At 36.9% G+C, this 15,532-nt stretch overlaps 2 protein-coding genes across 2 annotated transcripts; both read left to right on the top strand.

Annotated features, from left to right (window-relative positions):
- Positions 1–355: 355 nt before the first annotated feature.
- On the top strand, positions 356–2,527 carry LOC103971514 (BTB/POZ and TAZ domain-containing protein 1). Its single transcript, XM_009385544.3, has 5 exons — positions 356–527; positions 614–747; positions 1,245–1,575; positions 1,657–1,991; positions 2,074–2,527. Exons 1-5 carry the CDS (start codon positions 429–431, stop codon positions 2,252–2,254), a joined length of 1,080 nt encoding a protein of 359 aa, XP_009383819.2. The 5' UTR covers positions 356–428; the 3' UTR covers positions 2,255–2,527.
- Positions 2,528–2,916: 389 nt separating this feature from the next.
- On the top strand, positions 2,917–7,275 carry LOC135652826 (28 kDa ribonucleoprotein, chloroplastic-like). Its single transcript, XM_065174098.1, has 4 exons — positions 2,917–3,394; positions 3,533–3,634; positions 6,317–6,598; positions 7,036–7,275. Exons 1-4 carry the CDS (start codon positions 2,951–2,953, stop codon positions 7,099–7,101), a joined length of 894 nt encoding a protein of 297 aa, XP_065030170.1. The 5' UTR covers positions 2,917–2,950; the 3' UTR covers positions 7,102–7,275.
- The last annotated feature ends 8,257 nt before the right edge of the window (positions 7,276–15,532 follow it).

Genomic DNA, 15,532 nt, shown 5'->3' with positions numbered 1-15,532 from the left:
ATGGAGGAGTTAGATCACGGCCATCGGATGGGATGGGACCCATGGCTCTATCAAGTGGTTGCGCGACTCTCGATGCGAGTCAGGTGTTTGGTCGGCCGTTGATTTCCTGCATTAGCGGTGGAGGATGCCACCTCGCAGCCGTCCATGTAGCAGTCGCACCCATCGAATAATGCCTTCCTCGAGCAGACGCCCAGTGGGAGCCGTGTCGTCCTCACCTCCGTCACGAGTCCCATTTTGTGGCTCTCTTGGTCTGCTACGTCATGGATGAAATCATCCTCGTATCCCTCCAAGCTTCCATCACGACCTCCTCCTCCGTCCTCCCTTCGCCTATATAAACCTGACCCGTTCGAGTTGATTAGGCTGCTTCTCTTCCCAGTTATCTACCTAGTCCGGTGCTCTGTCTCTGAGAGAGAGAGAGAGAGAGAGAGATGGGCAATTCGAGGACGGATCCCAGCGGGGGAGATGACGCAGATGTCCAGATCTTGACCGCCCGGAAGAGGAGAATTCCTGTTCATTCCAAAGTTCTGGTGAGCTGCATCTTCTTTGCTTCTCTCTTCGCTCGTAAGAACGGGGTGTGGATATGTGTATGATTGGTTGTGTTTCTTGTGTGAAGGCGGCAGCGTCGCCGGTGTTAGAGAGCATGTTGGATCGGCCGCAGAAACGTGGGGGAGAAGGAAGAGTGATTCCGATACTTGGAGTTCCTCACGACGCAGTGTGTGCCTTCGTTCGCCTGCTCTACTCCGCCAGGTTCGTCGGTCATCTCCTTGATTCCTTAACTCCGAAGCAAGTCTGTACCATTCAAATCGGAAAAGCCTCCACCAACCAATGTAACCTTGGTTTCTAGTGCGGCGGCGGTGGTGCTAAAGGTCTCCGTGTGATGATGTAGATGGGACAGGGTTGGCACCACCACGACCACCACCACAGGAGAGAGTTCAAAGAGAGGGTAGAAAAGAGCTCTGTTTTGATTGCGATGTTAGTCCTGTTATTGATCCAAACCACGCAATTCTCGTGCTCCACAGATTTCAACCTCCACTTTGAATCATCATCATCATGCCTGTTCACCTGTTATTTTCTCGAGAACCCCATTGCAAGGACAATGGACGATCCCACCTCTGCCATGTAGGTCCACACCATGAGAGCTAACCGCCAAGATCTGAAACCTGCCTCTCCAACGATGCATTTAGGACTCCACAGTTCAATCTCTGTCGGTGTTGGATTTCTCATGGTAAGATTCATCACTACAGGAGTTGTGTGATGCCTGCGGTCGAGGGGGAGGAGGCGACGGAGGTGGGCGAGCACGGGGTGCACTTGCTGGTCCTGTCGCATGTGTACCAGGTGGGGTGGCTGAAGCGGGCGTGCGAGCGGGCGCTGGCATCGCGGCTGACGGCGGAGGGGGTGGTGGACGTGCTGGTGCTGGCACGGCGGTGCGACGCGCCCTGGCTGCACCTCCGCTGCCTGAGGCTCATCGCCAGGGACTACGCCGCCGTCGAGAGCACCGAGGCGTGGCGCTTCCTCCAGGACAACGACCCCTGGCTCGAGCTCGACATCCTCCAATCCCTCCAAGACGCCCATCTGGTACCGACATCGCACCACTCCGATCTTTATGCTTCCGGCATTAGTTGATATTGACGGCACGTACTATACGAATGATCTCAGAGGCAGAAGCGGCGGCGGCGGAAGAGGGAGGAGGAGAAAGTATACACGGAGCTGAGCGAGGCCATGGAGTGCCTGCAGCACATCTGCGCGGAGGGCTGCACCGAGGTCGGGCCATCCGGCCGCGGACCGCCGCCGCGTGACCCCACCCATTGCCCGAACCCCGCCACCTGCCGTGGCCTCCAGCAGCTCATCCACCACCTCGCCGCCTGCGACCGCAAGAAGAAGCCGCCGCAGCAGCAGCACGGCTGCCCTCGCTGCAAGCGTCTGTGGCAGCTCCTCCGTCTCCACTCCGCCATCTGCGTCCACCCCGACCCCTGCAAAGTCCCCCTCTGCTCGTAAGCATCCTGCAGCCTTCGCCACCTGCTACTTCCTCCTGGTCACTGACCAACTTGTCCTTGTTCCTCTATTGCTCTGCAGCCAATTCAAGCAGAAGATGGAGCAAACCAAAAGGAAAGCAGAGGAGGAGGAGGACGAGAAGTGGAAACTACTGGTGAAGAAGGTGGCCTCTGCAAGAGTCATGTCCCACTTGGCCAAGAGGAAAAGGCAAGAAGGCATACAAAACCAGGAAGCTTGGCTGAAGCAGAAGCTCATTGACTGAGTGATCAATCCTTCGGTTGACTTTGTTCTACCAAGTCAAATTTATACCAAATCCAGGGGGATGAATCATTTGCTCTATCTAGAAATCATCTTTATGTAGGTGAATTATGTGATATGGTGACCTCTATCTTCTACATTTCATCTGAAGAAAGAAGTCATGGAGGAAATGTTTAAGCTCTGTACACAATTATCTCCGGTACTCTGTATGCATGCATGTCAATAAAAAAAGACATGTAGCACATACATCCCTCCAATATTAAGACTCTTTCCATAATTATACTCCAAAAAATATTCATTTTAATTACAGTTCCTTCGAGATTTTTATTATCATAACATTAACATCATTTAGTGTTTCAATTAATAACAAAATAATAGTTTTTAACATATGAGAGATTACTCACCGATGCAAGTTTTTAGGTTTCACTATAATATAAGCTAAGCTTAAAATTTAGAGGATAAATATCAAAATCATACATATTAGAGGGATATATATATATTTATTTTTATTTAAGGCATAATATGTTCTTTTTTGGAAGGAAACTAAATATGAAAATATTGAGATAATTTGACACTTTTAAGGAAGTTATTCGTAATAGCATGATTATAGAGGGCGTATTTGCAAAAGTACTATCGTATATAAAACCGGCTACGCCCCTCATCCCTCGGTTCCCCCTTATCTCTTCTCTGCCTCCAATCCATGGCGGCAGGCACGGCCGTCAACCCCATGCCCATGGTGGAAGGCCTTCCCCTGTCTCTGCCAGCCGCTCTCTTCTCTTCTGTTTCCCCTCCCTCTCTCCTCCCGTTTCCCCGCTCCTCCAGGCCCCTCCGCTTTCCCCGCCTCTCTCGCTCCTCTTCGTTGCTGCCCTTTAGAAAGATCCTTCCTTTGCCACCCTTCGTGGCACAGACCTCTGGCTGGACCCTCCAGGCGGAGGAGGAGGAGGAGGAGGAAGTGGAGGAGAATGAGCTCGAAGATGGAGGTTTTGGCTTGGAAGGGCTCGAGGGGGAAACGGAGGATGGGGTGGAGCCTTATGGCGAGCCGGCCGAGGAGGCGAAGCTCTTCGTCGGGAACCTCCCCTACGATATGGACAGCGAGAAGCTGGCTCAGCTCTTCGATAAGGCTGGAGTCGTCGAGGTCGCCGAGGTAATGTAGATTCGATGGGGTCTTGCAATTGAAATAGAAATTGGAGGATTCCGATTCTTCTATTCTTGTGTTGTTGTTGGGATATGATAATGGCATTGAGATCTGTGCGATTCTTGGGTCATGGTTGTGGATATGCAGGTGATATACAATCGGGGGACTGATCAGAGTCGTGGATTTGGATTTGTGTCCATGAGCACGATTGAAGAAGCAGACAAAGCTGTGGAGATGTTTCATCGTTCTGTAAGTCTTCTTCGAGTCTGAGCTTTTCTTCCTGGATCCAATAATTTCTCCATATACACGCTCAAAATGCTTCCCCTTAGAACTGTTGAGAAAAAAAATGAAAATATGTGTTATGGTTGCTCTGACGCTAATTAGGTCTTTCTTTATCTTGACTGCATCCACTTGATCATGAACATTGACTTATGAGGCTTGTTGATGATTGATCCAGAGTGCTGTCCTGCAGTAAATGATGAACTAAGCACAATCAATCTCTTCAAAATATAATGCTTGGGATCTCCATTCTCATGGCCATTTTCAGAGATTCTCTTGCAGCAATTACTTCTGCTTTGTCTGCCTAATAAATTGCATCTGTAAATTGGGAAACTGCATAATGACCATCCTGAATTACAGAGCCATTGCAGTCCTCCAGTGACATCATTTGCTGTGTCAAAATTGACATTGAAAAATTTAGTGGGAGGTTGCAATATAGCATTGTGTGACACCTTTTGGAGAATTAGTGATTTGTTTAGGTTTAAGGCTGGTAGTAATGTAAATATTACATTTTATCTTTACACACTTCTCTGGTTACTGTTTGCTGTTCTGGAAATAGACCTGATTCCTAAATTATAATGCTCCGCACTATGGTGAATAAGATCTCTTGTTGATCTGCATTTGAGTGCGTGAGAAGTTTTCTGCCCTTTTGTTAACGTATGAGCCTGCAGAGCATCAGATCTTAACGCTAGTGGACATAGAAACCAAGGACACTGAACTCTGCAACATTGGAAGAAGACATGAGGTTGACCGTCTGATTGAGAACCAAATCTGTAAGAGCTTTTATCTGATAGAACTCTGTTTGCTAGTCCTTTTTGTGACTACGCGGTCCATTATAAATGGCTCACCAAACAAAATATTTGATTTTAGGAGGGAGCCTTAATAGGGCATGCGAGTGTTCTTTGTGGTACAAGCACTCAGAAAACATATTCTTCAGAGAAACCAAGTACAACTTACATATCGGACAAGTGTCATAGTAAGATCTCTAACAGCTGACACTTTAAACATTGGTAGAGAAGTTATAGTGTCACTTCTAGTCATATTCATAGAAATGTAAACATATTGGTGCATGCTGTAGCAAAATTTTGTACCCTGAATGCATCTGCTCACAACCGTAGAGCAGATTTCAGCAGGTTCTTGTATCTGAACCAAATTACTAGCCATCAATTGGGCATTTAAAGAAGGGTAGTTTTTTCTTTAAATTAAAAAAAGAATAGTAGATTACTTAAAACTGTGATAATAGATATACAAAGTGTGATATAACAAGAGCACCAAATTGCAAGATGCTATTTTCAGAATCCAAAATACTATCAATAAAACTAACACTAGATGGCGCCTATAATCTTTTGATTAGCAATAAGGTCAAATCATTAAACACCTGAAGATGAGAAGCACTGCATTGCTGATTCTTTTTTTCTCTTTATTTACTTATGGAGGTGAATCCAATAGAATGAGAAATAGACCCTATAAAAAATCATGAGCTGACGAAGATAGTTAAATCTGACCCAAATAACATCAACCCATAGAGTAGGTAGAAAAATTGGATTTCACTGAAAAATAGGGCTACTATGTCTACTGTATGATGTACTGTGACTGCGACAAAGTGAGCTTTGGCACTTGCCATACAATTGTAGTCGCTGTGGTGTCTGTCATGGAGCCTAAACAGTCTATACGAGTTCTACGATACAGCATGTCGTCTATGCCTTAAGACCCATCGTACTCTGGCAGCCTCGCCATGGATTTTCTTTATAGTTATTTTAACTTATTAACTTCTTCCGATTCTTAATTCTTGTACGACTTAAGACATAAAATGGCTAACAAGAGTCATGAAATTTACCTAGTAAACAGTTTTGATAACTATTTGATCTTAACTTTGTTAACTACAAGTCTTCTTTCAGTGTTCTCTTTATTGTTCATACAACTAGCATTCAGAATAGACTAAGTATATTTGGTTAGAGAGTATGACTATGTTTGGTTTGAGAATACTTGCTCTAGCTTAACAGTGTAGCCAGCTTAGGAAAAAGAAGTACTCGTTTAAAACTCTTTTTGGTGACTTTAATTAGATTATCAATATCTATTTAATCTCTGATGTTTTCCAGCTTTCCTGATTGTTATATTAGACCTAAATCTTAGGTGCCGGGTGGATGATTCTTTGATGATCAAACTCTTTTATCAGATATCTGTTCATATTTTTGCATTCAACTTGTAATATGCTTCTGGATGTTTTGTTAAAATCAATGTGGCTTCATTCTACTACTGTTATTCATGCGCTTTCTTGTTCGATGTCTGGCATGGTGTAATCTCTAAACATATGATTTGCTTTATGAATTTTTTCTTATTGCTGCTCCTGTTCTTTTTGATGTTTTACCATGGGCTAGTTTCTTGACATACAATTTGCGTTGTAACTATTTTCTTTGTGTATGTATATGCATATGCATATATACATGTATATTTGTATATTATGAACTAAAAGTTTCCGCCTGCCTTCTTTGCTCTATATATTGTTTTGACCTCGACTGATACATTATATTCCTAATTGTCTGCAAACTTCGACTGGCATGAAGTGGTTCTTGTTTTTGTGAAAGCAGCAAAATTCAATTTCTCATTATGGTTAAGCTTTTGACTCTAGCACATTTTCTGCTTTGGAAACAGGAAATTAGTGGCAGGCTTTTGACTGTAAACAAATCAGCTCCCAGAGGGAGACGTGCGGAAAGAACACCTCGACAATTTGAACCATCTTTAAGGATCTATGTTGGCAATTTGCCTTGGCAAGTGGATGATGGCCGCCTAGGGCAAATTTTTAGGGAACATGGTAAAGTGCTGGAAGCAAGGGTGGTGTATGATAGAGAGACTGGACGGTCACGTGGTTTTGGCTTTGTTAAAATGGCAGCACAGTCTGAAATGGATGATGCAATTGCTGCTCTTGATGGACAGGTGAGTCCACTTAATTTGGCCAATTGTGTATACTGATGTTAATATCTGCCCAAGTAGATGCCAAGTATGCAAAGCATAATTCTTGGTCCAAAATTGAGACTTTGTGCCTAAACTAGTTGATTCAATGTTAATGATGAAGGAACCTGCTTTACCCGACAATAGTTGTATGGCACAATTTAATAAGGTCCATTATTGGAAGCATTCCTGTACGCGATTGCATTAAATAAAATTGATCATGAGTTTGATTAATCAAATAATTTTTTGCTATCCAACACCTTCTCACTTATCCCAATCGATTATGATTAGTGTATAACTCATGTTATGGTAGGAAATAATTTAAAAAAACCAGCTATGAAATACATTCCTTTGATTTTGTCATTCTTGCTTTCTTGATCAATTTTTTCATCCAGTAACTACTGCTTTGTTATTATTCATAGAGTTTCGATGGTCGGGCACTAAGAGTTAATGTTGCTGAGGAGAGGCCACGGCGTGCTGCCTTTTGATGTGGAAAAGCCAAGAATTTCTTTATCTTAAAGATGTTGTTGACTGGAACAAATTACTGTCACAAAACATCTTTTGTTTGCTTTTATAGCTTGTGCCGAGGTACCTCCTCTTCCTGTTTTTTCCTTCTGTTTTTTGCTTAAGGACTTCTAATGGTAAAGGTGTGTTTGCATTTAGTCTTTGTAAGTTTTATTGGTTGTGAAACAGAGGTGAATGCTGTGAGTTCCTCAAAGTGCTGGGAAAAATACTTTTGCCATATTCCCCAAGTTTCATTTATGCATATTAGTGATGATGTCGAGGAACAGTTCCACTATATTGGGTTTCAGCTTTCAACCTCACGAGTGACATGAGGGAAGCTCTTCTTCTTTACCGATGATTGTATGATGAGTTAAGAGTTATTGTTCTACGTGAGTTCCAAAATTATTGTTTTAGATATAAAAAATGCAAATTCAATTGGAGGTTCACTCAGGTTGATTTAGGAGCATAATTATGTGTTCTTGGGGCCACTTGAATAGATCTGACGTGGGATTGATTGGATTTTTTCCTTTGGATTGTTGAAATTTTTATCGCATATCGTCTAAGCATTCATCTGTTTATCGCGGTTGGATCTTCAAAGATTTATCCATCAAATCCATGGATTGGGTCTTGGAATCGAGCGAAGTAGAGCTATAGCGTGGTGATGCGTTGAACTTCACTGTTGAGGAGCGGGGCACTCCTTCAATTGATTGTTCCATGAGCCTTGGACAATCTTAAGATGTTGGCATCACATCGGTTGAGGGGATTTCGACAAGTGTCGGTGCCTGTGGCGATTGAAGTGTTCATGGTTGAGATGGTGACGTCGTTTGTTTGGCTAGTTGAGGCAAGAGTGAGGTGATAGCTTGCATCCTCCTTGAGTATCTACACATGATGGGTGAGGTTTAGAAACACCTCAACGAGGATGAGTAGATGACTCAAATTCATCCCCAAGGTGAGAGGCCTGGGTCATTGAACATACGTCAGTACCTTGTAGGCGTCTATGTCGAAGTGGACACATCCACATGTGGGTAAGAGGATAGTCCCCCCCCCCCCAAGTAAAAGTGTTGTAGGTTGGAGATAGAGCCTCCTCATTGGAGCATTCATTGAGAGGATTAGCAGGTGGACGTTCTTGTGACTTCAAGCCCGTTTTTTAGCACCAAAATATTAGATGAAATCATCATCGACGTATGAGTTAATTTAACTTGGGCCAAACCTGAATGCATAGGAGTGTCCGAAGTGGCTCCAAAGTGGTTCTGGAGTGGTATTGAGGATGGTCCAAGGTAGGGGGCTGAGCTTCCGAGGCATCACCTACACTAAGACGATGTCGAGAGAAGTTTCCGTACCCGATCGCTCCATCAATCAAGTTAGTTCGATATCTTTTCTAAGGTATGAGTTTTTTTCTTGAAAAGAGAGTCCCTCGGTACGATACCAGAGGTTAGCCTTGATACTTGGTCTATGAAGGGAACAACCTACAATTGTCCCAATGTCCCCCTTTAACATTTTGTCTATGCAAGCGACAAGGGGGAGACATGCCCAAATGGCCTCCCTTGGATTGTTATCCACGGGGTAGATAGATGAAGGATGATTGTAACCTTTTCTTTTTACACCAACCTCCCTATGGCAATAAATGTCGGATGGTGATTGGTCACCAACATGTTCCCTATCTGAAATTAAGGCGATTCCATGCGATTTCGATTTGAATTAAATTATTTTTTAAAATCTAATTTAATTAATTTATTTTTATTAATATTTAATTTTAATTTTTAAATTTTCATCAAATGTTACATATTTATATACTCATAATGACATAAATTAAATAATTCTTCACTTCAATAATCGTTCAATCTCTTGATTGTTTTTTCGATTTATGTATCAAATAAATCTTCAAGACCTTCTCGCTATTAGTCAAATTATTAATATATATTTGGACCTTCATTGACTCTAAAGTTATACTCGTCTAATCCAAGATACATCCCTTAGTACCAAATTTGCTTCATAGCAACTATTGGCATTATAATTACTAAAATTTACTTTACAATGATTGATAAAAATAAAAAAAAGGTAATTGAATGACACGCCCACATTGAATATTTGAAAAATATAAAACGATAATATTATTACCAAAATGATAATAAATATCAAACTTGAAGTTGGAGCATGATGATCTCCTACATTTCTTTCCTCTAGACATGTTGGGGTAATTTGCTTATTATAAATGGTACTAAAATAGTCATATAATTCAATGACCCTTTTTTTTTTACTTTTCTTATTTTTCTCACTAATATCAGTATCTAAATGTAGACATCATAATAAGTACCCAAATAATCATACAAATCATCTAATCGAGCATTAAGAACAAAAGCAATAAGATAAATAGATGAAATATTATTAAAACAATTAAATAAATTTTCATTGCCATAATGACTTCAACTTATTAGCATTTTCAATTTTTTCTAATGATCAATAGCATCAATACATTTAATTAAAAATAAATGAGGTGCAGGATAATAAACACAAGTAGCATCTTTAAAACTTTTAAAACACATAATTTTTAACAAATATTCTAATGATAAGAATCTAAATTGACTTGCCTTACATTATTTACAACAAAAGTACATAATAATTCTGAAGAAATTCATATATTAAATTATATAAAGTTGGAATATCCATTACAAATCTTTTAGGTATTCTACCATTTAATTTGTAAATCTTATCAACTCTTTGATTACTTTTGGATTAATCCATAAAATTGAAATTGATTGATCAAAACATTGCATTTACATCTAGTATGTAAAAATATACCACCAAAAATTTGTTGGTAAACTGTTGAATCTCAGATTTTGATTTTGATGATGAAATCAATTGATGAGTTTATGATCTAATTTGCATTTTGAGTGACGCAGGACTAGTTGCGATCAAAGAGAGACAAATTGATTAAAGCAGGAGGAATCAGACATAGGGCCGGAGTTGAACATATCATGAGATTGGACATCGAGCTGGAAGATCGATCAACATGCTAGTAGAAGGACTTCGTACCATGAGTTCGAGTATCGGGTCAAAAGATCAAATATTGCGCTAAGGAGATCGAAAGTTGCGAGAGTCAACATGCCGATTGAGTAATACGCCGAAAAGGATGATGCGCCAAAGGATCGGACGAAGCGCCGGAAGAACCAATAACATGTCGGATAACATATGATTTATGCTTTATAATAATTTATCTATATCGAGTTAGTTTAGGTCTAATTGAGTCGGTATTGGGATAAAACAATACATCTCAATTAGGGGCCAATTTGGCTTTAATTAGGGCTGAATTGAGTATATTGTTTGGCCCATTCAATGTCCTATAGCAGGGTCTGATGGTGGTATCACCCAGACACAATCTTCAAGACTGTGTCAGGCGATGGTACCGCCTAGCGTCAGAACTACAAGCGGTGGTATCGCCCGGTACTAGCGGTACCGCCAGTACCCCGAAATCCCAGTGATTCAAATTTTTGGCTCCAAATTTGAATCTATTTGGGGCCTATAAAAACCTTATTCATCCCTGCTCGGTTAACACAAGAACTGATAGCAAAAAAGAAAAAATGAATGCACTTTCAAGTTAAACTCTTTTCCAATATCATTTTTCATTGAACAAAAAATTTCAAACCGTCGTTTTCACGAAAGCACAAATTCACCCCCCCTTTTAGTGCTTACAGTTGGTATCAGAGCCATGTTTCTCTCTATTTGGTTTAATACCCAAGAGAGATGACTTTTCCTAGCTTTCAAAAGGGTTACTCTATCATTCGTCCTCCTATGTTCAATGAGGCGGACTACATGTATTGAAAAACTTAAATGAGAGTTTTCTTGCTTTCTTTATATTTCAATTTATGAAATATCATTGAAAATGGTTTTCAAAAGACTTCTAATCCTATGAACGAATGAAATGATTTAGAGAAGAAAACTTTTTCTTTGAATGCTCTATTTTGTTCTTTGAATAAAAATAAGTTTAATAGTATTTCTTTATGCGAAACTGCACACGAGAGGTGACATACACTAAAAGTAACTCGTAAAGGCACGAATAGAGTAAAAGAGTCCAAAATAAATCTTTTAATGCATGATTTTGAGATATTTTGAATGAAATCAAGCGAAACTATTATTGACATATACACTCATTTTACATATGTCGTCAATAGTTTAAAAACTCTTAACAAATATTTTTCGAATCTTGAACTTGCTAATAAAGTTTTACAATCTCTTTCTAAAAATTGGGATTCGAATGTAATTGCAATACAATAGGCAAATAACCTAAATAACTTTCCGCTTGAAAAACTTATCGGGTCTTTGATGACCTATGAAATAATGTGTAAGACACATGATGAACTTGACGAATATGAGAGCAATCTTCCAAAGAATAGGAAGGATGTGACACTTCGAACAATAGAAGACCACTCAAACGAAAGCTCAAATGATGATGACATAGAACTTTTGACAAATAAACTTAAAAAGTTCATGAAAAAACTAATTCTAAAAATGAACTTAAAAATGATACAACAACTTAATATAAATCAAAGAAGCTGCCAAAGAAAAAGAAAGCATTTAAGGCGACATACGATGAATCGAGTACATCCGAAGATGATGAGCAAATCAACAAAGGTAAGGTGGCAAACTACGCCTTAATGACTCTCGACATTAAGGTAAACAACTCAACTGAAATGTCTTTACCTTAGATGAGTTACTAAATGCTTTCCACAATTTATTTGATGAATGTAAGCTAGTTGGTAAAAAATATATGTTGCTAAAAAAGGAGCTTGCTTCTCTTATTAGTGAATTTGATAAATTAAGAAATGAGCATGATGATAGTATGTTAGCTCCTTGCACTAAATGTTAAGAGTTAGACTTAGTTAAAAATGAAAATGTATTACTAAAACAAACGTTAAAAAAATTTAAAATTGGTAGCGAATCATTAAACATGATTCTTGCCAATAAGAGTCATGTACATAAAAAAGTAGGAATCAATTTTGTGAGTGGCAATACTCAACAAAAACTGACTTTATTTGTTAAAGGACCCACATTACATGTTTCCTTTGAAAACAAATGTAATTTGTGTGATAGGTGTAGATACTTTGCATATAAATGTCCATTCAAGAAGTATGGCTTACATAAATTAGTATGGATTCATAAAAAAATAATAAATGATCATATGCTAAAAATCAAGATAGATAAATCTAACCATGAGGGACCCAAAGTCAAATGAGTACTTAAAGGAAGCTCAAATTTCTTATAGACATCCCTACAAACCAAAGCTAGGAGCAAAAAGAAAATTTTGATAGTGGATGCTTAAGGCTTATGATCTGAGATTCAAAACACTTCACAAAGCTCACTAGCCAAAACAACAAATGAAAAATTATTATAATTAGAACTATTCGTAATAAAGTGATTTTAATTAAAGATGTTTTATATTTCATGAAATCATACTTGATGTTTTAATGATGTAATGAAAATGTTAAAATGTTTGGTATCATGCTTGATGGTTTTATAATATGCATGAGGATTTGAAGTAATGATGATTTGAAATATTATATTTTGAAATTATGTGTTACACTTTTGATCATGATAATTTTTGTGATTTATGGTTTATTTATCTTGATGATTTTTTTATAATTTTTTGTTTTAATTAATGATGCATTGATCTGGCATAGAAAACCTTTGCTTCTATGAAATCAATCGCTGAAATTAAAATAAAAAAATGGAATGCATTTTTCTTAAAAATTTCTCAATCCCTATCTTATCGAGTTTTTAAAAAGAGATTGATGAATCTATTTATATCATTTTATGAATCTCCTGAACTATGAAAATAATTTTGATGATTTAACAATTTAAATCTAAATGAGATTTTTCTAATCGAATCATGAATATTCTCTTGATTTCTTAACTTGAGATATCTTATGTGAATTAAGATCTCTTCTTTGTTCTCCTATATTTCTTTTTATCATTTACTAAAGAGAAGAATTATCCAAATGAATTTTTTTATGAATTTTTTTATGAATTAAGATTTTTTTATGAATTAAGATTTTTTTATGATTTTTTGTATGAATTTGTTTCTCTTTTGATTTCTCAAAATCATAACTTGAATTTTTTTTATGAATTAAGAGTTTTTTATGATTTTTTCTTTTACTGAAGAGAAGAATTATGCAAACAAACCATGATCTTGATAATTATAACTTGATTTTTTATATAAATCAATATCGTTCACTATGATTTTTTCGTTTTACTAAAGAGAATGTTTATTCAAAATTTTTTCTTGATTTCTCAAAATTTATAACATAAGATTACCTTTGAAGATTATTGACTATTTAATCTCCTAACATTTTTTTTTATTATTTACTAAAAAAAAGATTTGTCAAAAATGACTCATCATCTTTGAGTATTCATGATTTGATTTTTCATTTTTGATGATTGAAATATTGATACAAACTTATTGTTGTTATTAATTTTTATTATGATTAGAAAATTGATGTAAAAAGATAAATTTTGTACTAATGTATTCCTTTTTTTACAATAACAAAGGGGGAGAAAGAATTGCTAGCTCATGATGCAAAACTTGCAAATTACAAATAGAAGCAAGAATTGCTAGCTTGCATACTTCAACAAGATTCAAAAATTACTATCTTGCACATATCAAAAGAGAAGCAAATCCAGCATATCTCTAAAACTTGCTAAGCTTGCCTATTCTATAATGAAGTAGAACTTATATATTTCAAAAATTGCTGGTTGCATTTCTCCATTTTGTTGATGACAAAGGGGGAGAATGTATGATGATAATCATGTATGGTAAAATGAAATTTTATTATGTATGATGGTTTGGATATAATACTTGAACTTGTGATGTAAGTAATAATATGATGTATTGCATATAATTCATAATTAAAATTATGTCATATTGATGGGAAAGTTTAGTTTAAACTTTATGATGATTGTCATCATAAAAAAAGAAGAGATTATTAAATCTTGGATTTTGATGATGAAATCAATTGATGAGTTTGTGATCTAATTTACGTTTTGAGTGACGCAAGACTAGCTTCGATCAAGGAGAGACAAATTAATTTACATTTTTGTTCTGCTTTTTATTCTCATATTACAAACTGATTTACTATTCTTATTATGCTTATGAATGCGTTTTCAAGTTAAACTCTTTTCCAATATCAATTTTCATCGAACAAAAATTTTCAAACCATTGTTTTTACGCTTTCAAGTTAACTCTTGTCCAATATCAATTTTCATCGAACGAAAATTTTCAAACCATCATTTTTACGAAAGCACGAATTCATCCCTTCTCTTATTGCTGACATGATCCTAATATAAACTTGTTCCCAACTCAAGAATATATGTAGTATTTTAATATGCTTTGTTAAAAAAATAAAAATCATACTATATTTCTTCAAACTAGCTTTTTTATTATTTTATAAATATTATTGATAGTATGTCTTTCATCAAAAACTCTAAAGATAATTACTCTTTCTTAAGTAGTCTAATCCTTGTCAACTCAATGACATGTAATTGTGACGTAGATGATTACTCTAAAAATCGCTATAAATAGAAATAAAAAAAATTTGTGAATAGTGCATGTGAGAGTGGTCTTATGAACATGTTTTATAACATGATTTAAAACATTTTGAGAATAATTAACATAACTTAATTTTTCAGCAAAATTAAAAAAAAAATTATCCAGTGGAAACAAATATCGCTAATTCCTTTTTTCGATAGAAAAATAAAACATTTAAGAATGGTGAGCTGTATTTTGTTAATTTTAAGAGCAATAGTTGTAAATTTACCTATAATAAAATATTTTGTCAAGACCTTCTTGAGTAGGAATTTTTTTTCTTTTTTCTCAGTGACCTTCTTCTTTAAATTTAAAAATTTTAAGAGCAATAGTTGTAAATGACCTAAAATAGACCATCAGAATTTCTTATATTATTGAAGTGGATACTCGATTGTTTTAGTTACTATATCTTCTTCTTTTTCTATGTTGAAATGTTGATATTATTGGGTTGGCACAAATAGTAGAACAATCTAAATTCTTCTTTATTGAACTCGGAGGCACTGAACTTGCGCTTGCCATATTACAATTGGAAAACACCAGAGAGATTATTAGTTGCAATTAGTGAGCAGTAGACAGATTCATTTGGTGTCAGAATAATAAAAATGAAAAAGTGTCTTTATATATTTTTTTATTATTATTATTATTATTATTATTATTATTATTATTATTATTATTATTATTATTATTATTATTATTATTATTATTATTATTATTCCATAATAACATTCCACTAATCGATCACGTGACTATTTCGGTTCGATCCGAATTGGAACCATGAGTTTCGATTCTAATTCGAGGGGTGGAGAGTCTCGGTTCGATTATAGTAGAACCATTAGTCA

This window comes from Musa acuminata, chromosome BXJ3-11 (genome assembly GCF_036884655.1).
Source record: "Musa acuminata AAA Group cultivar baxijiao chromosome BXJ3-11, Cavendish_Baxijiao_AAA, whole genome shotgun sequence".
Classification (NCBI taxonomy): Eukaryota; Viridiplantae; Streptophyta; class Magnoliopsida; order Zingiberales; family Musaceae; genus Musa; species Musa acuminata.
This window is presented reverse-complemented; position numbering and strand designations above follow the sequence as displayed.

What these genes read in the sequence shown, in the direction of transcription:
- LOC135652826 (XM_065174098.1), top strand. Translation starts at nt 2,951, where the DNA reads ATGGCGGCAGGCACGGCCGTCAACCCCATGCCCATGGTGGAAGGCCTT. An exon ending in GAGTCGTCGAGGTCGCCGAG is followed by an intron (nt 3,395 to 3,532) that starts GTAATGTAGATT and finishes GTGGATATGCAG; the next exon opens with GTGATATACAATCGGGGGAC. An exon ending in TTGCTGCTCTTGATGGACAG is followed by an intron (nt 6,599 to 7,035) that starts GTGAGTCCACTT and finishes TATTATTCATAG; the next exon opens with AGTTTCGATGGTCGGGCACT.
- LOC103971514 (XM_009385544.3), top strand. Translation starts at nt 429, where the DNA reads ATGGGCAATTCGAGGACGGATCCCAGCGGGGGAGATGACGCAGATGTC. An exon ending in CTGTTCATTCCAAAGTTCTG is followed by an intron (nt 528 to 613) that starts GTGAGCTGCATC and finishes TCTTGTGTGAAG; the next exon opens with GCGGCAGCGTCGCCGGTGTT. An exon ending in TGCAAAGTCCCCCTCTGCTC is followed by an intron (nt 1,992 to 2,073) that starts GTAAGCATCCTG and finishes ATTGCTCTGCAG; the next exon opens with CCAATTCAAGCAGAAGATGG.